At 42.1% G+C, this 20,961-nt stretch overlaps 1 protein-coding gene across 1 annotated transcript in view; it reads left to right on the top strand.

The window, feature by feature from the left end:
- The window catches only part of FSTL4 (follistatin like 4), a 326,227-nt gene that overhangs the window by 256,349 nt on the left and 48,917 nt on the right, over positions 1-20,961 (top strand). The window contains exon 5 of the mRNA XM_044454601.1: positions 3,627-3,793. Within this exon, the coding sequence (XP_044310536.1) occupies positions 3,627-3,793 (167 nt within the window). The remainder of the gene's footprint in view (positions 1-3,626; positions 3,794-20,961) is intronic.

Raw genomic sequence — 20,961 nt, 5'->3', positions numbered from 1 at the left:
ACCTCTGTTAATTCCTGGCCACAGGGGCCAGCTGCTAGGGGAGGGGCTGATCTCCATTTGAAGATTCCCCCGCCTCAACAGCCCCTCCCTCCTCCTGTGCCTCCACACTGATCCCAGGGTTGGTCCCCACCTCTTCCCCCTCTTTTCCCTTGAGCTAATCCCTAGTGCCTCCACCCCCTGCTGAATCCCAGGGCCTTGAGCAAGTCCTGCCCTTTAATCCCATCCCATCCCCTCTTCTGAATCAGACTCAGAATCAGCAAAATTGGTGCAGTGCATGTCTGGTGGGAATGTTTGCCTGAGCTGACCATCCTGCTTGCTTCAAAGCTGAGCAACGGATCATCAAATTCACTTCCCAGCAGAAGAGAAAATATGGCAGGGAGCTCATTTGGTCTGCACGCTGCTGTGCAACCTCCTCTGGGCTGCCACCTTTCTCTGGTAGGCCTTCTGTGCTGCTATAAGAACTCAATGGCAGGGAGAATTTCAGCAGGAGTGACTTTTCCTCTCGTCCCATCTCCATACTGGGATGAGGGTGGATGGGGAGGGCACTGCACCAATTCTGAATCTCAGCATGCAGAAGGCAGTAGGAACCTTTCCACTAAAATGGTAGAGTTCCTATTGGCCTCCTGATGGTCCCACTCTTACTTGACTGACTGGTTCCAGATGGTGGCAGGGGACTGTCACTCTGCACCATGGTGACTGTGTCATGGAATTCCACGGAGATTGATTCTGTCCCTCATGCTTTTTAATATCTACATGAAACCCCTGGATGAGGTCATCCAAAGAGGTGGGCTGAGGAGACATCAGTATGCTGACAACACCCAGCTCTGCCTCACATTTTCAACTGACCCAGGCGAGGTGGTGGCTGTCCTGGACTGGTGCCTGAATTTGGTAATGGGCTAGATGAAGGCCAATAAACTGAAGCTGAATCCAGACAAGGTGGAGTTGCTGCTGGTAGGCACTCCAACTAGAACAATTTCAGCCTCCTCTGGATGGGGTTGTACTCCTCCTAAAGGGTAAGGTTCATAGCTTAGGGGTGCTCCTGGCTCTGAGCTCTCCGTGGTCTTCTAGGTGGACTCAGTGGCCAGGAGCAACTTTCTTCTGATTTGGAAGAGCAAAGGCTTGTCACAGTGATCCATGTGCTGGTAACCTCTTGCCAGGATTAATGTGTGCCACATGTGGTTACTTTTGAAAACAGTTTGAACACTACAACTAATACAGAACAGGGCAGCATGGTTGCTTCCAAAGACTGGCGGGCAAGAACATATTACGCCGATCCTCTGTCAGCTGCATTGACTCCCTTTTCCAGTCTGGGCTTAATTCACCGTGTTGTCTTTGACATATAAAGCCCCAAATAGCTTGGGACCAGAGTACCTGCAGGACTGCCTCTCTCCATATATACCTATCTGCCCACTTAGATCCTCCTCGGAACTCCTCCTCTGAATACCCCCCCCCATGAGATCAAAGGAGAAAGGGATGGGGGGGGGCAATTTTTGGCAGCAGCTCCTAGACTGTGGGACTCACTCCCCATGGACATACAGCTGGCACCAACTCTTGTTTTAAAATGCCAGGTGAAAACATCGCATAGCCCATAGGGTGGCTTGCAACAGAACAAGAAAATATATATTCCATAAAAATACAATAACATATTCAGACAATACAATCAAGCAATACAATATTTAATTGTACGCAATGCAAAATAATATAACACACACTCTCATAATATAAGCAATACATAATATTGATAATAATACACTATAATACATAATACAATATGTAATATCAGCAATAATAACGTACAGCTGTAATTCCCCCCACACTCAAAGCCCCATTACCCATCTGCACAGCTAGCTAAAGAGGGCCATCTTTGTGAGGGCCACAAGAACCATGTCAGCAGCCAATCAGAAATCTTGCAAACCCTTCACAGCCCCCATAAGGAATGACCACCCAAAGCCCAGGCTGGTCCTTTGCCCAAAGGGCCGGGTGGCACACGCCGCGCACCTTGACCGATCCCATGTCTTGGAATGGGCCTCTTTAAGGTCCCACTCACTCCTTGTCCCACATCTCATTACGCCAAATGCCAGGTTTTGTGAGGTGTCAAGCCATTCAAGCCCAAAGGCATTTACACTTCGTGTTTCATCTTTCCTGCATTAAGTTCAGGGTGTCCCATTCCTGTACCAGTCTGCAAATCTGATTTTTAAAAGTCTGTGCAAAAATCCACATGTGTTTCGATATGGGTTTATCTTGTTTCACCAGTGACCGATATTCAGAGCATATTGCTCTGATCCTGGAGGCAGTGTATAACCATCATGTTTTGTACCCATGAATAGCTCTTGACAGAGGTCAACTTTGTTTTGGCAGGATGAGTGTTCTGGTTTCCTGAGATAAGTGGACAGAAAGCTAATTGCTTCCCCTGGTCTGAGCAGTGGCTCCTAAATGCTTTTGCAGTAGTAACTCTGATTTTTCCCACTTCCATCACGGCAAACTTCCCACCTGCTTTGATCATTCCCTCCTTGATCAGCTGCTTCTGTTTCTACCCTGTGTTGTCTTATTTTTTTGATTATGTGAATTGTGATTATAAATACACATCCTGATCAGATCCCTTGTCCTTACTTTAGAGAGTTTTTAATCTAGAAATAAACTGAATAAATAAATCAAAACTGTGGTGCAGTTCTGGTAAATCACATGTTTATTACAACTGTTCAATGAACTCACATGATCTGATTTTCACTGATACTTGCACAGTCATAGAAACAGAAACAGAGCGAGTCAGTCAGGGCCTCCTGGTCCATCTAGTCTGACCCCCAGCTCTAGCCGGTTCCACTCACAACAGGCCCACCATGTGCATGTCCAGCCTATCCTTGAACACCCTCACCGATGGGGCCTCAACCACCTCCCATGGAAGGCCATTCCACACCCTCGGGGTCCTAAATGTCAGGAAGTGCTTCCTGGCATCCAAATTGAACCTTGATTCCTTGAGCTTGGCTCTGTTGGAGCATGTCCTGCCCTCTTCTGCAGGGGAAAACAGGTCCCTACCCATCTCCCTGTGACACCCCCTCACATGCCTGTAGATCCCCCTGGAGACTCCAGGCTGAAAAGACCCCGTTCCCTGTGCCAGTGGCACCCCTCCCCCATTGCAACTTTTATGCTGACCTTTACAGGAGCTGTCCATAGTGCAGAGCCCTGTCTCCGAACGGGAGCACTTTCCCACCAGGGACCACTCCTACAGCACTCCTACGAAGCTGCAATGGATGAGGAGCTGTGCTGCCAGACCAGCTCTCCCTGGCTGAGAGGCCATGTCTATTGCAAACTTCAGATTTATGCTTTTACTCCTGGCTGCTAGGATGAAGGGGGGATGTAAATCTGATTATGCAGGATACAAATGAGAATGGATGATATCGCTAAACAGCCAAGAGATGCTCTGACAACCAAGGAGCATGAAATAGGAGATTATGTTGTAATACAGGCTTGTTGATGTGTATCCCTTTCACATTCTTCTTCTACCATTGACCTTTTTTGCAGTCCATGCCTTTGTGGTAGCTGAAACCCACCAGTCAGTCAGAGAAAAGCCCGGCTGCACATGGGGGGATTAGAATTGTGGTAATTCTTTTCTGTTATTCCTTCCACAGAGGTGGTCCAACTTACCCTTGCTGAAGAGCAGAAGGTCAGCATTACCACAGTTACGGTCGGGCTCAGCACCGTCTTGACTTGTGCTGTGCATGGACCCCTGAGGCCTCCGATCATCTGGAAACGCAACGGCGTTATGCTGAACTTTTTAGATCTGGAAGATATCAATGTAAGTCCCAATGTCATCTTAGAGATAATGCTGTTTTTATGAAACTTAATGTGCCTTCACAGAAATTATGACAGAGCAAACTGAATTAGGACAGATTATTCAATTTAGATTGGAGAAGCTATCCTTTAACTCTCAGAGGATTCCCAGCATCTACATTTTCCTCAGAAGAAATGTGTTCACAGTTGCCAGTGGCAGAGCAGAAACAAGCAATGAAGGCTAGGGGCTCCCATATCCAGGGATCAGGCATCCACTCTGGGTTTTAACCTGAATTTGACAACCATAACGCTGCATCATACCCCCTTTCCTAAAATGGGGTCAGCAACACACACAGCTCAGGAAAGGTTCAGACTACAGCCCTGAATGGATACACTGCCCCACTCAGATTGGGGCCACCAGCCTCTTGTGAGGCCAGTGGTCAGAGGAGCACAGCACTGACTTCTGTCACTTGGAAGTCACTTTTGTCACTGACCGTATCACCCCCTGCAGAATGCCCTGTTCCTTTTGAGCTGAGCAGGGACTGTCCCAGCCACTGCGGAAGAAATGAATTTTCCCAGCAGGAATATGTTATTTCTTCCAATGTGAACTAATTTGAAGTGGATTGGTCAAAAAATGAGCAGTCTGCTTTTCCAAAGCTCAGAGCAGGATGTGCTGGGGATGGGGCAGCCCTGCCTAACCCATGTTCTCCCTTCTTTCTGTCCAGCAGGAGTGAAGAAGAGCTCAAGGGAGCTCTTGCCTGCTCCCACTGTGGAGAACAGCATTTTGGCAAATTCCAGCCCCCCCAGCCCTGGTACCCGCCAAAGTGCCACTATCCCAAGTGGGAGGGAGGAAAAGCCATTGGGCTTGCCCCGCTTTATCAGTCTTTATTGGGGGAAAGGTGCTCTGGTACCAGCCCACATCCCCAGTCTGGTGCCTGTAGGAGTGTCTTTCTCCCTAGCAGGAATGGAGTGGGGGAGGGGGGGCGGCAGACCTGCCCTCTATTTAATGGCTACTGGAGAGAAAAGGGAAAGAGGACCTGGGCTAAGCAAGGATGTCCAGGGCTCCGCATTTCCCAGCCTCACCCCTAGAAGTGAGGCAAGGTGGGCCTGGGCTAGGAGCGTCCACTGAGAAAGGAGCATCCTCCCCAGCCCAGGTTCTCCCTTCCCCAGTCCTACTGAAGAAAAAGCCTCTCATGCAGGTTGGGGCAGAGCATCGTCCCCCCCTTCCTCTCCGGCAGGAGCAGGACTAAGCGGCTTTGCCTCCCACTGGGCAGTGCAGCCCAGCTGAGCTCCTGCCCTCTGCTTGCATCCAAGGGGTTTCCCTGATGCATGAGCGGGGGGGGGGGGATTAATCAGCCAGGATGCCCTGCCCCCCCTTCTGCTCATATATGAGGGAGAGCTGCCTTCAGCACTCTCTGGCTAGCCACTTAGGTAGAGTGACAGAGCAGCTCTCCTGCCCAGGCCTTTCTACCACACTGGCCTTTCTACCACACTGGCGACTGGACTTGGCCAGCACAACAAGCAATTGCAGTAAGCAGAAACCTGTGAACAAACCATTGCTTGTTATCATGGACTCTCAGGATAAAACATACCATTCTGGAGCACCTCAGCTGAGTTCAGATGACATAACAGACAAGCAAAGATATTTAAAAGCCTGTCACTGTGGCTTGACGTGCCAGGCAAACCCAGCCACTCAGGAGCTTGCATGCTTTTCACCCGGAAAGCTCCAGTGTGCTAGGCTGAACACACTGAGCTTTACACTACCTTAAGACACTGTGGGGCTTTAGTGGGATATTTATGAGAGCTTGGGATGTAGTTACTTTACCATGCTAAGGTTCCCAGGAACCAGGGCAGGAGCATCCCTGGAGCTGGAAGTGACCACATAACATTCTCTTCTGTATCATCTTCCTGTGACTTACAGAATCAGAGCAGTTGTATAGGAACTGCAACCAGGACACTAAGCTAATGTAAGAGCCACCTTGCTCCTGAAGGAGCAATATTTCAGCAGCAATAGGATGTTTGGAACCAGCGGCAATTGGAAGGAGTAGCCAACTTTGGATTCACTCTTCCACATCTGTAGGCTCTGCCTCGACAAAGGCTATGTGAGACACTGAAAATTGAGCACAGTACTCATCTCTCTTGTGATACAAGGACCCACATTATTTCTTGATCTTTGTGAAGGTATTGAGGGAGAAGAATGGAAAGAACCATGCTTCTTAATGTACTAGAAGCCAGTTAATTAAATTACTTCATTCCCCACCCTGTTAGCATGCCTCAAGCAGCAACTCAATTGCATTCCTACTTTTCACAATAAGGTTAGCAATTTAGTTAATTGGAAGTGCAACAGGAGATTAATTGTACCTTTTAACTTCAAGGAAATCCTCCCTGCTTCTGGCACAATCAAAACCACATGCAAGCTTAACGGATTTCCAAGCATTGCTAATAAAATAAAATAATAAAATTAAAGATCCACACATTGTATTTCAATTGAGCTATTGCTCCTCTAAAAGCTAACAGTGATCCCGAACATGATATCAAAAAAGGAACCAGACTGGAGCAGGAAATCTGATCTTCTATGACTAGAAGAAAGCAACAGCTCCTTGGACTCAAACTGGACAAAGCCAGGCAGGTGACCTAAAACCGAATAGAAATTAATAACATTGGCTAACAAAAGACCAAGTAATCCTGAATATACATGGAAATTAAAACCAGGAGACTAAAACTCCCTAGTTTTTATATGCCCTTTCCACACTTTGTTCAATGCTTTGATTGGCAACTAAAATTAATTATTTTTTCTTGCTCATTTAATGAGAAACTTTTATAAGCAACACAGTAATTTCTCTTATCTGCTAAAGACTTAACAGTTTCATCAGAGAGCTCTGACAAAACGGCCTCCGAATGACACATGTAATTAAATCTATTTTTCCTGTCCCAAGCATTCAAGGTTGCCTGGCATTTAATAGGAATGAACACTGCTGTACTGGGGAGTGGGGAGCCTTCATGTTGTTTTTTTAAAGAAGCCAGTTTAATTTACTCACAAAATTTAGGATTTTAAATTATGAGAACAGTGGCTGCTATTAGTACAATCATTCTTGTACTAATAGGAACATAAAGGAGGTTTAAAAAGATGGCATGCCTTGTGTTGCATTAAGTGGTCAACAGACTGGGAAGGACAGGTGGTTTCCTTGTTCCTTGAACACACCACCTTTTACTGGATAACAGGTGCATAACTATCTATTTTATAAGTTATCTCAGCTCAAACTTTCTTGCCAAAGGAGGTGAGAGAAAACTCATCCCAAAGCTTGCAGGAGATGGAATAATGGGCTCAAGTTCCAGGAAGGCAAATTCCAGCTAGATCTCAGGCCATGGGCTCTCCCACACTGGAGTCATTCAAGATGCACCTGCACAACCATCTGTCAGGGATGCTTTAGCATGTGGTGCTTCACTGAGCAGAGTTGGACGCGATGGCCTTATTGGCCCCTTCCAACTCGACTGTTGTAGGATTCTGTGATTCTAAGAACCAATACAATTGCATTGCAAGCACATGGTCACATCCGAGCAGGCGTCCACTCACAAGACTCACTAAAGTTGCTTCTCTTCTTGATCACTGCAAGTTTCTCGCCATATCACGCTGCTCAACCTACTTGCTCCCTGTGTGCTCACTACCAGGCAAGCAAGCAAGGAAAAGTTGTGATGAGAAGGGAGAGGAACAAGTCTCCAGAAATGATGGGCTGAGAAGGCGGGCATACAGAGGGAAGGGCCATTAAGGTTCTTCTGCCCAGGGGTGTACAAACCTGTAGAAATAGTTGGAAACGTCCACCTCAAATAGCCTTCAGGAATGGGAATGACCATGTCCGTAATTGTGATAAACATAATGCAGCTAATGCTTATGTCTAGAAATCTAGACATTTCACAGGAATCAATTTCACAGGACAACTCACTACCAATCCATGTTCATTCATCAGTGCCAAAATGTGGTTTCCATTGCATGTCATTTTGTCCCCCTCTCACTGACACCAGGGGTGCAATGAAACTTGTTTGCTGTCTTCAGATTTGATTTAAAGACATCTGCAAAGAAGCAATTGACTTTGGGGGGTTGCATAGGGTGCATCTGGGAATTTAATTCTGGGAGGCAAATGTTCTTTGAAAGTAGTTTATGGCTTATCTTCCCAGACCTTTGATGAAAAATCAATAGTTTCTCCTTGCTGCTCCCAGGGGCTAACAAATTGCAGCATACAATTTGTTTATTACTGTCACTTGTTTATACCAGTCCCTGTGACAAATACAGTAGGATTGGAGTTAGTTATAAGCAAGTCATGTCTAAAGGCTGAGATAATTAAAGCAGGAAAAGCAATGGTTCATCTTAGTGGCAGCGTGGTAAAGTGGATGGTGTCGGACTCAAGTGCAGGCTCAACTTGAAGGAGCTGGCCTGAGCCATGAGGCTAAGTGGTCTTGCATAATTCTCTCTCTGTCTCTTTCTCTCTTGCTGATCTTCATCTGTGAGGATCAGAGAATTAGCTTAAAAAGTGGGAGGGGGGCAGAGGTGCCCTTTATGCACCACTGTGCTTGTTGTGGCTATTGTGCTTTCCCACAGCAAACGTTGAAGTGTGAAGAGCAGATATGTACACACACAACAGACATGTGCTAGGATTCAGAGCTGATTACAGCTCCCTGGCTGCTTAGGCACGTGGACCTTTTTACACCTCTACTGCAGGGAATACCGATCTAGCTGCAGCATCCATCACGGCAGTATAAAGTTTACAGCTTCATATGCAAGGCTGTGAAGGATGTTTTTCCCTGCCAGCTTCAAGCTATGAACAGGGAAAGTGAGCACATCCAGGTAGGGCTGTGCTGACTGGGCCAAGCCCCTGACTGATGCTAAATCTGCAGCTTTTTATGGTTAAATTATGAACAAACATTAGAACAAAGCTGCGGAGCACTGATTTTCAAACTGTGCTCTGGGGAATCCTAGGGCTCCTTTGAAGCTTATCCACGATTCTGCAATAGGCATATCAGCAGTCGCTGACAAGAGCCCTTGAAAGACTGCTTGCCATCTCGGCTGATTATCCACTGTGAAGCACATCTGCTGGGTGTGCCGCGGAGTATGTTGCTTGCATCCTCACAGCAGTGTGGAAGCCCAGGAGGCATAGCAAGACTCCCCCCATGCACTGAGCATCCATCTTGTAAATAGTTCCAAATGGTGCCAGCCCGGGTGTTGACGGCCTTTGGGCAGGGCAGCCTCAGTGCTGTCCCCCTCCTCCTGCTCATTGTCACCACTGACTGCTAGGACTCCTCTTCCTCTTCTTCATCCTTGCTACCACTTGTTCACTGGAGAGCCAAGAGCCACAGACCAGCACCTTCTGCTTCTCCTTCAGATCAGCACAGTTGTCTGGCCTCCAACACCCATGGAGCAGAATGCCCAGGCTTTGCATTCTCCTCATCTCCCAGCTCTTCCTGAATATGATTAGTTTGGTACATTGACTCTTTCCTCTCAAGAACTCTAGTACTGGAAAAATAGCTCCTATTCTCTAAACGTCAGGGAAGGCAATAACTGAGCTTAACATGTGGGTGATTTTTGCAGGAAGGTAATTGAATTTCGGTTCCTGATCTTATTTATTAAAAACTTTTGTATACCATCCCATCACAGGCCCCTCAGGATGGTTCACAATAACAACAATAAAATAAGATAAAGATAAAAGTAAAAGTAAAAGTAGCACAGCATCCAATATTAAATGTAAAACCACAGATTAAGATAACTTAGGCTTTAAAATAGTGGGAAAATAAAAAGGGTTCACCTGGTGCCAAAAGGAAAGAAGCATTGGCACCAGGCGAACCTTCTCTGGGTGGGGTGACTTGGGAGGAAGCGCAGACATTGGCAGTCTTTGGGGTGCACGCGAGCCACGGCAGTGATGGCGAGCACTGGTGGCTTCCTTTACAGCAAAAGCTCTCACCCAATAATGGAAATGCATCGTTTTGTTGCCACCTGCAGCAGTGGTAGTAACAAAGGTGAAGACGCTTTATGGATGGTGTCTCACTAGCGACCACCATTTTCCTTCTCCCAAAATGTCACGGGAAATATGCATTTAATTCCTGTGGCATTCTGGAGAAGGAAATGGTTAATTTCAGCATTGCGAGCAGAGAAATGATGCCCCCCTGAAGAGTTTCCCTTGTGCTGTTACTGCCATGGCCACAGAGGGCAACAACTTGAAATCCCAACCCAGCCCAATCCCCCCTGAACCGGGAAAGGGACTTTTAAAAGTAAGGGGAAAGCCCACAACTGGTCCTTGTTATGACGACAAGCTCCTGAAATGCCCGGGAGGCTGATGACTCTGCAGAGGGGAGTTTATGTTTTACGCTCTAGAGGAGCTGTCCGTGGTGCTTCATGGTGGTGAAACTATTTTGGAAGTGAATTTCAAAAGGGAGGGATTTGGTTAGGTGCAGTAAAAGCCCATATATTATATCATGAATAAAATAGGAGAAATCAGATACAATTTATTGACCAGTTTGTTCTTGCTGCCACTTTTCAATTTCCCAGCTATAGTATCTGGAATTTTAGTTCAGTACTTCTGCTTACACTTATTCCTATGGTCACTTACTCATGTCGACAATTTCCCATATCAGTGAAAAGTACAACTGAAACAAGAAGGCCAAGATATATGTCAATAAACCAAAGAAGGAGCTTTGTTGTGTTTTCTAATATTATGGCCTCCTCATAATATGCCCATAATTTTAGCTGACACAGAATCCATATAAATATGTATTTAATCATTTCCACCTACAAATTTAATATAAAAGTGTGATTGAAGTTCTTTGTGTTGTAGAAAATCGAACACAGTATTTGAGTGTTGTCAAATACGTATTAGCTAAATGAAACTGGGCCCGAATGTGTGAAAGAAAAATATCCATGCTGATCTCTAAAATGCAATATCAGTCTCTAAAGAATTAAAGGCCAAGTGTCAATAAATCTTTTGATGAAATTAGAGCAAGTAAAAAGATCAATCTTTCATATTATGCTGCTTATTGCACAGATAAAAGCATATGACTAAGCAGTTATGCATTGGAGCAGACCTCTTCTAGCAGAACAATCGTACTTAGTTCTAGAACTGTAATGCTAAGGACATTCTTGAGAAGATTAGCAGTACAGAGAAGCATCGCTAGGTGCTTAAAAGATGCAGGGCTTGGGCCCATAATGCAAATGTGGATTTTTACACGCACACCTCAACTCAGAACATTGTTAGGCACTTTGGAAAACATACCACTTCTGTTCAGATCACTCTGGAGTTGGTCCAGACTCAGTAATGAATCCATCAAGGTTTGGAATACCAAGACTTGGTGTTAACTGTCCAGGGAAATTTTAAAAGCACTAACTTTTTTTTTCTTGGTCAGAACTGAATTATATTTTCAGGCATAGTAGCCCCATTGGAAGATATTACAGCTGCCCAATTACAGGAAAACAGATGCAGGATTTTTTGTTAGTTTGTTTGCTATGTGCCTTTAGATTTTGATTTTTTATAGGGATATGCTGATACCTTTTTTAATGTCTTAACAGAATTAAATGAAATCCTCAAGATTATTTGCCTCTTTTGCAGTGATTCTATCTGCTAATTTGCAAAATGATAATGACAGGGACCTTGTATAAGAGTAGGCTTGGCATTTTGAGAGTCTGCAAAAGATGGCAGAGTTATTTGCCTATATCTCTTGTGGAACCTTGTACTGAAAAGTCTAGAGGTTTTCTAGGCTAAGTAACAACCCTAAGTAACAAACCAGTTCATGTGGAAGGAGACAACTCCAGTTTGTGGAAGAAAGTCATGTATGTAAATTAGCATGAAAATGTAACAGGTCATAGAAATATCCCCAGGCAAGAAACTTACAAAATTTCAAAATGATAGATGCAGTGCCTAGGGAACTATGATTCTTGAAATCCAGTTTAAGCCCTTTCATAGGGGGTTATAAGGAAAAATTAGAACATAAAAACATAGAAACAGAGCGTGTCAGAAGGGGCCTCCCAGGCCATCCAGTCAACCCCCAGTTCCAGTCAGTTCCACTCATGACATGCCTACCATGTCCAAATTTCATCATGCTTCTGTGTAGGATGCTTTTAAGTATTTTTTTTTCCTTTATGGCCTTAGAGCCAGGAGTTATAATACTTCAAGGGGAGAAACAAGGAGCTCTTTGTACAAATGAAACTCATGGGAGAAACTATACAGCTTTTCTTTCAGTTGGGTACCTAGGGGTGGCAACAAGTACGACTGAGAGGTCCTGGTCCATGAACTGGTGGTGGTGGTAATGGAAAATTGAAACATTGCCCTGTCAGCTCTTCCCACTCCATGATCAGAAGCCCTATTCTAAAGGCAAACAAAATGTTCTTATCGTCATCAGATTGCATTTCCCCCACCTTTCTTCTTCTCACAAAGAATTCAGGGTGACTTGCAGGCTTCTCCTCCTCTCCATTTCATCCTCACAACAGCAAATCTGTGAGGTAGGTCAGCCTGGGAGTATTAGACAGGACTGAACAGTTGACCAGTGAGATTTCTGGCCAGGTGGGGACTAGAACCCACATTTCCTGAGTCCCAGTCCGGCATTCTAACAGCTGTGCCACACTGGCTCTCATGATACAGAGATAAACTGTCCACCCCACACCCCCTTCTAAAATGAAATTCCACCTAACCTTCAGAGAGGAAGGAAAGGGAAGGGCAGAAAGAAAAAAAGTCTCCATTGACTCCAGTGGAAGTGGTAGTTGGGGGGCTTTTCCCCCACTGCAAAATTTCATAGGAAAAAAGATGGGGGAAGGTTTCCGTATCCTTCTGGGAGTACCATGGTCCCAATCCAAATCAGGGTTGTTCATGCTTATGCAGGAGTAAATCAGCAATATGCATAGGAAGAATATTGCAAGAATATTTAGTCTGGACCTTAGAATGCCTACATGGGGTTCTGCATCCCCTGTATGGTGATGAGAAATGGGATGTGCATCCTGGAGCTGCCTCCCACATCACGCCCTTTCCAGTTGCCTATGAATGCAGGAAGTTCTCTGAATTCTTATCTGAAACCCATTCATGCCTCAAATCTTTTGGTATGTCTTTTTATTTTTATATGAACATTTGTGCATATTTCCCTGCATACTTTCTCAAATGTATTCATTAATTTTCTGCTTGGAAATATGTGCATGATTATCCTCTGGATTTGAATGTGTTCTTGCACATTAAAAAAAACCCTATGTATTCATGTATTCCAAATACATGTATTCTAAATACATGTATCCAGTTAAACAGTTTTTGTAGCATGGGGGGAAGAGTGTGAATTACATTGCTAGCTTTTAAATGTATTAACTTGGACCATAGTTTCTGTTTGGGTCTGTGTTCAGGTGTGAAATGTATAAATCCCAATAAAGACTGAAGCAAATCTGTCATATTTTATGAAGTTTGGAAGTTTGAGACTGAACATCTTCTCCAGGGAGCCTGCTTTACATATGGTTTGAATGGGGATACCTGAGTAGACCAGGCTTCCCACCGCAGGCAGTAACCTTCCCAAGCAGGGAGGCTGACTCTCACACCCGTTCTCCTTCCTGTGAGTGTTTAGCAGGACAGGCTAAGAGGGGGCTGCATTTTCTGTTGGATCCCAGTCATCCCCATGATCCTTGTATTAAATAAGAGTGGCGTTATGCAAGGAGTTGCCTAGCATGCTGCACACTCCATAGCTCTATTCAGGCATCCCTGGAACCGGTTGCTTCAACACATGAGGAGGGTGTGCATGCTAGCCCTGCCTCTTCCGTTGCCCCGCTATGCATGGAGAGTGATTGACGGAAGAAGAGTGCCTCCTCTGTGGACACTCTCAAGGTGAGCCAAAATGCTCCTCTTCTGGTGGTCTGGCTTGTATGGAAAGCTTCCATGGAGGCAAGAGGCTCTGTCCTCTGATGCATGGAGGGAGGCAGTCACCCTCCATGCATCAGTGACAACTGGGACAATGGAGAGAGGCGGGGCTGGAGCATTCCCTCCTCTCTTGCCTGAACACCCAAATGGAACTTGTAGGATTCCTCTTTCTCTGCATAAAGAGCATTCCCTCTCTCCATGCAGAGATAGACTGGAGGGACCACCCTGTGCATCTTTCTGCACATAGAAAAGGACTTCCATTCATGTAGCCCGAAATAGCATTTTTCTTTTTCTTTTAGCCACACTACATCATTTACTTATATTCAGCTTGTGATGGACAACAATTCCTTCTCATTCGAAGTACTGCTGAGCCAAGTATTCACCATCTTGTAAAGATGCATTTGGTTTCTTTTTCCCAGGTGCCAGACTAGGCATTGTGCCTATTTAATTCCATTCTGTTGTTTTCAGTCCAGCATTCCAACCTATCAAGATCTCTTTGAATCTAATTTCTGCTCCCAAGGTATTAGCTGCCCCATCCAGTTTTGTGTCATCTGCAAATTTGATAAGCATTTTGTTGTACCTCCTCATCCAAATAATAAAACATTAATAAAAATGTTGAAGAACACTGGACCCAGGATTCAGCCCTACAGCACCCACACTTAACCTCTCCCCAATTTGGGAAGGTGCCATTGATGAACTGTCTTTGAGTCCAGTTCTGTAGCCATCTGTAGGTCCACCTGAGAGTTGTCATATCTAACCCACTTTTAGCTAGTTTGCTATCACGAAGTCATGAGGAGCTTTATCAAAAACTTTGATGGAATCAAGATATATCATTCCCACAGTATTCCCACAGTCCGCCAGGGAAATTACCTGATAACAATGATATCAGATTAATCTGGCTTATTTATTACTGATTTATTCATGACAAATTATTCAATACTGATTTATTCAAGACAAATCCAGGTTGACTTCTAGGACTCACTGTACTGTTTTCAAGGTATCTGCAGATCAACTGTTCTATAACTTATTGCAGAATCTTCCCAGGGATCAGTGCCAGACTGTAGTTCCCAGTTCCCCACTCTTTTCCCTTTTTGAAGACAGAGACAAGATAAGCCTTCCTCCAGCCATCTAGCATATCACCCATGGGTCTAGGATGCAGTTCATGTTTATCGTAATCAGGTATACTCGATCTTTGCCAAGCAGGACACAGATCCTCTTTTGAAAGAAGACTTAGAGCCAATGCGGTGTAATGGTTAAACATGCAGCACTGGAACTCAGGAGATCTGAGTTCTGCCCCCCACACAGCCATGGGGACTTTGGGCCAGTCACAGTTTGTACTGAAAATTCCTCTCCATTCCTCTCTACTTCCACATGACCCACAGAGGCCATATTTTCTGAGGTATAATATAATTCCTAAGATTTCCAAAGGCTTCTGAGAGACTATCTGAGAAAATGGTTGTGGATTGTTTGTGACACAAACCTTGCAGCTCAGCAAAATATTTAACTGTCCTCTTGTTTATGTGAGATGGTTTGTATCAGATCAGATTTGATGGACATAAAAGCAAGGCCAATATCTTTAGCAGAGATTGACATCAAGCTTTTGACAGCTGCTAGTAATTACTGACTATAAAGCTACTTGATCATCATCAAACTAGGAAGTTGACAAGGGCTTTCATGTCACCTTTTAAGCAAGTATTTATCAGCTGCTGTAGGGTGATGTTAGGAACATGAAAGACCAAAGTTACATGTAAATTAGGTCAGTTCATGTCCCATACAAAGTTTATTTATTATATTTATATCTTGCCTTTTTGTCCTTTCAAGGAGCTCAAGGAAGCTTATAGAATTCTCTTCCTCCTCCCAATCTTATCCTCACAACAGGAACCTTGTGAGGTAGGTTGGGATGACTGACTGGACTGGCCCAAAACCACCCAGTGAGCTCCATGACAGAGTGGAAATGTGTACCTAGATCTGCTGAGTCCCAGGCCTACATTCTTAACCACTACACCAGCAAGACCTACCAGCCATGAAACAGATCAAATGTTGTAAAATAGACCCTTCATGCAGTGATTTTTCCTTACTCACAATCCACACAGATGGAGAGTTGGAAAACTTACTGTGTGAAAGTTCTAATTCGTGAAGTCAATACCACATCATGGATGTGTCACAGCCTGAGCTTCTTTTTGTGAATTTCCTTATGTGCAGAAATTCAAGAAGTGGTAGGGTGATGAGGAAAGCTTCAGCCACTGAATTTCTGCTAGTTGTGTAATTGGTCAAGACAGACACATGAGTGAGAATAAATGGTGGGACTTCTGGGGGAATAGCGAGTAGCTGACAGCACTGTCTGTTGCTCTGTATCTTATTTTATTTAAACATTTATAAATCATCTTTGAGAGTGCTTTTACCTCTCTAAATGACAGGTCGCCTTGAACACTGTCAGTCTGTAGCTCTGATTACATCAAGTTGGCCAGATAAGGTAAACTGAAAAAAATGTTACAGAACTGAACTCCGTCCCCACATATATACTTTTTTCACCTTTCTCTTCCCTTCTTTCTATCATCTTCATACTTTTATTTTTTATTTTATTCTACTTTTTGAGCCAAGGGAATAATATTCGAACTTGCTGCAACCTAGACCCTTAAGAATTTTTGTTTGCAGATTTGGAAAGGACTCTGAAATGGAGAGTTTCCTGATAAGAAATAATGCTTTATCTGAACTTTTACCAGACCTTAACAGCTGCAAAGTTGTCTGATATCTTTGCTTCAGAAACTAAGAATTATGGATAGTGAAATCTGGCCTTGGTACAACTGAAGTTTCTGTGTGATGAGAAAGATGACTGTCTCCTTTTGTTGCTTTCGCCACAACTTAGGAGCCACTGGATGTTTGAGCTGGGGAAGTGCTTTCTTGTACTTTTTGTTGCTTTGAATTGATTTGTACATGAATTGTGGTGAAGGACAGCTCCAAACCAAGGCTGAGATCTTGACTGCAACTCAGATTCTTAGGCATTTTTGTTTACGTATTTGGAAAGGACTCTGAAACAGACCATTTCTTGATGTTTTATCAGAACTTTAAATAGACCTTAACAGCTGCAAATTTTTCTGATACCTTTGCTTAGGGAAACAAGAATTATGGATACTGAAAACTGACCTTGATACAGCTGAATCATTGGTGTGATGAAAGAGGCAGGGGTCTCCCATCCTTGGTCTTTATTTTTTTTCTATGATGGGAGCTGCTGGATGTTTGAGCTGGAGTGGTGCTTTCTTGTCCTTTTTGCTGCTTTTGAACTGATTTATACATAACTTGTTTCTTCCGGACAACTCTGATTCAAAGTTGATATTTTGGGAGGTTATGTTCTCCCTCACTCCTGAGTCTTGCAGGAAGAATTAATGAAACAAAGGCTGGCCAAGTGTGATGCAGAAATAAAATGAATTAGGAAACATCAACACCTCCTGTTGGAGATGGGAGAAAAATAAGCTTACAAAACTGTTGTAAACCATCCTGAGACACTAGTAATAGGACGGTCTATAAAAGCAATAAATAAATTAGAAAGTGCCTTGCTCCTGAAGCAAGTTTCTAGAAAAGGCTCAAGACAATGCCCCTCTGTAACAAATTAATTTAAACTAATATTTTAATAGAGATAGTATGCGACTAATAGCTATTACACTCTTAAAAAGCTGAATAATTGACTTTATCTTTGTTTCTTGCCTCTCCTCTTCTAAGTCTTCTACTTTAAAGTGCTATGTTAAATTGTGAGCTTACTTTACAGTTATGAGGAAATGTGAAAGGTGAAGGTGGAGAGGAGGAGGGGAATAAACTCAAAAAGGAAAGTCTGACTTGGATGTTGGCGTTTTAATGGAGAGAATAAATGGAGATCAACAGAGAAAATGGAGAAGATATAGCAATCTATGAATCAGAAGATACTTTGAAGACTCTGACAGGAAGATTAGAAACGCTTTATAAATACTGATAATAAATTTGAAAAGAGATAATTGCTTAAGCTCCTTAAATTGAATAACAGAAACAGAATGAAGATTTTATCAATAACTATCAATGGAATGAACTCTCCTTCCAAGTGAACTAAAGCTTTCAACTTTTTAAGAAAACAAAGGGCAGATATAATATGTATTCAAGAAACTCATATAAAGAATAAAATTACTCATATTTTGAACTATAAGAGAGTGGGCAAAATGAATAAAGTGTCAGCTCACATAAAAAAGGGAGGAGTTTCCATTTATATCAATAATCAAGGTTTAAAAGTTGTATTTTAATTATTAATATTATTTATTCATTTTATTCTTTGGCCAGGGTGACTTAATTTATATTGTTAATTTATATTATTGTATTTTGAAGTTTATTTATGGTTGTGAGCCACCCTGAGGCTTCGGCGAATGGGGCGGCATAGAAGTCTCCTAAATAAATAAATAGAAGAATTAAAAGACTCAAAAGGAAGAGTCATTGTTTTGATAAGACTCCCGAATGAGAAGATAAATACATTGGCATCAATGTATGCCCCAAATGATGCAAAAGAAAAGCTCTATGAAATTTTATTCAATCAATACTGGATTTTCAAGGAGAAGTAGTTTTGATTATTGGTGATATGAGTGGAGTTATAGACCCTTATAAGGATAAATGTAAAAGGGAGCAAACTTCCTAAAAAAAATTAATTATATGGAAAAGTTACATTTAGAAGATGCATGGAGATTCTAAAATCCTAGAGCTAGAGACTATACTTTTTTCTGATAGGCACCAGACATACTCTAGGATTGATGTGTGTTGGGTATCTAAAAACTTAATTATGAATCTAGAGGCTATAATGATCCAACCCAAGATGCTTTGTGACCACAACCCAATTGGGGATAATATAGTGGGAAGAACAAGTTGGAGGAAGTAGATGGAGACTTAATGGCAATCTTTTGTTACAAGAAGATATCTTGAAAAAGTTAGAAGAAGAACTGGAAGAATTTTTTAGACTAATACAAGTGACGTGCCTATAGTTACAATATGGAAAGCCAATAAAGCTTATATGAGAGGAAACTTTTTAGCAATAATGTTAAGAAAGAGAGAAATCAGAACAAAGTAAAAAACTTCTGGAATGAATTCAAATACTAGAGAATCACCATAAAAAGTACAAGACAAATCAATCTTAATTGAACTCAGAAAATTAAGAAATCAACTAGACGTGATAGAGAGAGAGAGGATGCAAAAGAAGTTGAGATTTTTAAAAGAAAGGCACTTTGAACATGCAAATAAACCTAGGAAATATTTAGCATATTACCTTAAGAAAAAAATGGAAAGAAGGTCTATCACATGGGTGAAAAAAAGACAATGGAATAACATATGTTGAAAAGGAAATCCATAATCAATTTACTAGTAAATACTGACTTCAGAAGACAGAATGTACCAATACATAAAAGAAACATGTCTTGTGAAATTCCTCCCAGAGCAGAGGAAAATACTGACTGATACTATTACTATTCAAGAACTATCACAAGCTATTAGAAAATTTAAAAAAGATAAAGCACCTGGTTCTAACATATTTACTGCTATGTATTACAAGTGTGTAGAGGAAAAGTTAATATTACCACTTCAGCAAGTAATGAATGAAATTAAAGAAAAGAAAATATTACTGCCAACATGGCAGGAAGCTCATATAACATTGACACATAAAGTGATGATCCCATGTTACCACAGTCTTACCAGCCTATTTTTATACTGTATAGGAAAATAGATTCATATGCATAGAATCTCTATGTATAGATTCATACAGATCAGACTGGATTTGTCCCAGAAAGAGGTATGAAAGACGACATATGTTATGTGATTGATGCAATTGAATTAGTCAAGAAGGAGGAGGAGGAGGCTGCATTTATCTTTTCAGAAGGGGAGAAAGCTTTTGATAATGTGTCCTGGCCTTTCTTAATGAAAACTCTCCAATACTTAGACTGTGGTTCAAGCTTTATGAATTTAATTCAAGCAGTTTATACTAATCCATGCACTAAGGGGCTTATTCATGGCATATTAACTGACAGTTTTCAAATAGAGAAGAGAACATGCCAAGGATACCCTTTATCATGCCTTTTATTTATTCTAGTACTGGAAATTTTAGCAAAAAAGAAAAGATCCAAAAATTAAAGCAGATGGAGAAGAATATAAAATGAAAAGTTATGCTGATGACATGTTCTTGACCATTATAAATCCACATCAGTCTATACAGTATATAATAGAGCAAATTTTAAAATTTGGACTTTATACAGGCTATAAGATTAATAAGCAAAAAACAAAATATATACTAAAAAACTAGAAGAGGACAGTATAAAAAGGGTTTCAGGATGTCAAATAACCTCAACCCCAGTTAAATATTTAGGGATAAATATAACAGGACATAATGATACTCCCTATTTCAAGATAATTATCAAATAACATGGATGAAGATCCTAAAAGATCTACAAAAATGGGCTAAACTAAATGTATCATGTCTAGGAAGAATTTCTATTATAAAAATGAATGTATTACCTAAATTGAATTTTCTATTCCGGATGATACCAATGGCTATACCAGGGAAAACTCTCCAAGAGTGGCAAAGACAGCTAAATACCTTTATTTAGAATGGCAAAAAGTCAAGGATTAGATTTAAAATCTTTCAGGATGAAAAGCAGAGAGGAGGCCTTGCAGTACCTAATTTAAAACTATACTAATATGCAGCTGACCTGGTTTGGATTACAGATTGGATTATAACTGCTGGTGATAGGCAAGCAAAGTTAGAAATAGCAAATTTTGAAGATGGAATTCACAACCTCTTGTGGATCAAAAGGTCAGTTAAAATGGCCTTGATATCAAATAATAATCTTCCATTAAGAGATGACCTAATACAAATTTGGTATTCCATGAGAAATAAAATTAATCCTACAATCCCCCCTCTGATGTCCCCAGTTGAAGCATACAGAAAATACTTAAGGAAAAATAATGGTTTTATCATTTTTGGGGCTTTGATCAACCAACAAGGATAAGTCAAATCTTGGCAACAACTAAAAGATGAAGGAAAAAATATACAATGGTTCATTTATCACCAACTGGTTTCAAGACTGAAAGGGAAAACACAGTCAGGGAAAGGTACTGTAAGAGATTTGACAGATTTTGAAAAGTTGATTGCATAACAAAATGATCACTTATTAGGAAGACTTTACAAACAGTTACTACAGCATGACACTGAAAATCAACAAGACAAGAAATGTATGACAATCTGGAAGCAAAAATCTTGGAGAAGAAATATAACCTTGTCAATGAGAAGCTTTATGGAAATACATTAAATTCATTTTAAAAGACATTAAAA

The sequence above is a fragment of the Varanus komodoensis genome, unplaced genomic scaffold, assembly GCF_004798865.1.
Source record: "Varanus komodoensis strain SLA01 unplaced genomic scaffold, ASM479886v1 scaffold7_3, whole genome shotgun sequence".
Taxonomy (NCBI): domain Eukaryota; kingdom Metazoa; phylum Chordata; class Lepidosauria; order Squamata; family Varanidae; genus Varanus; species Varanus komodoensis.
Note: the sequence above shows the minus strand (reverse complement) of the source record. Positions and strands in the feature narration are given on the sequence as shown.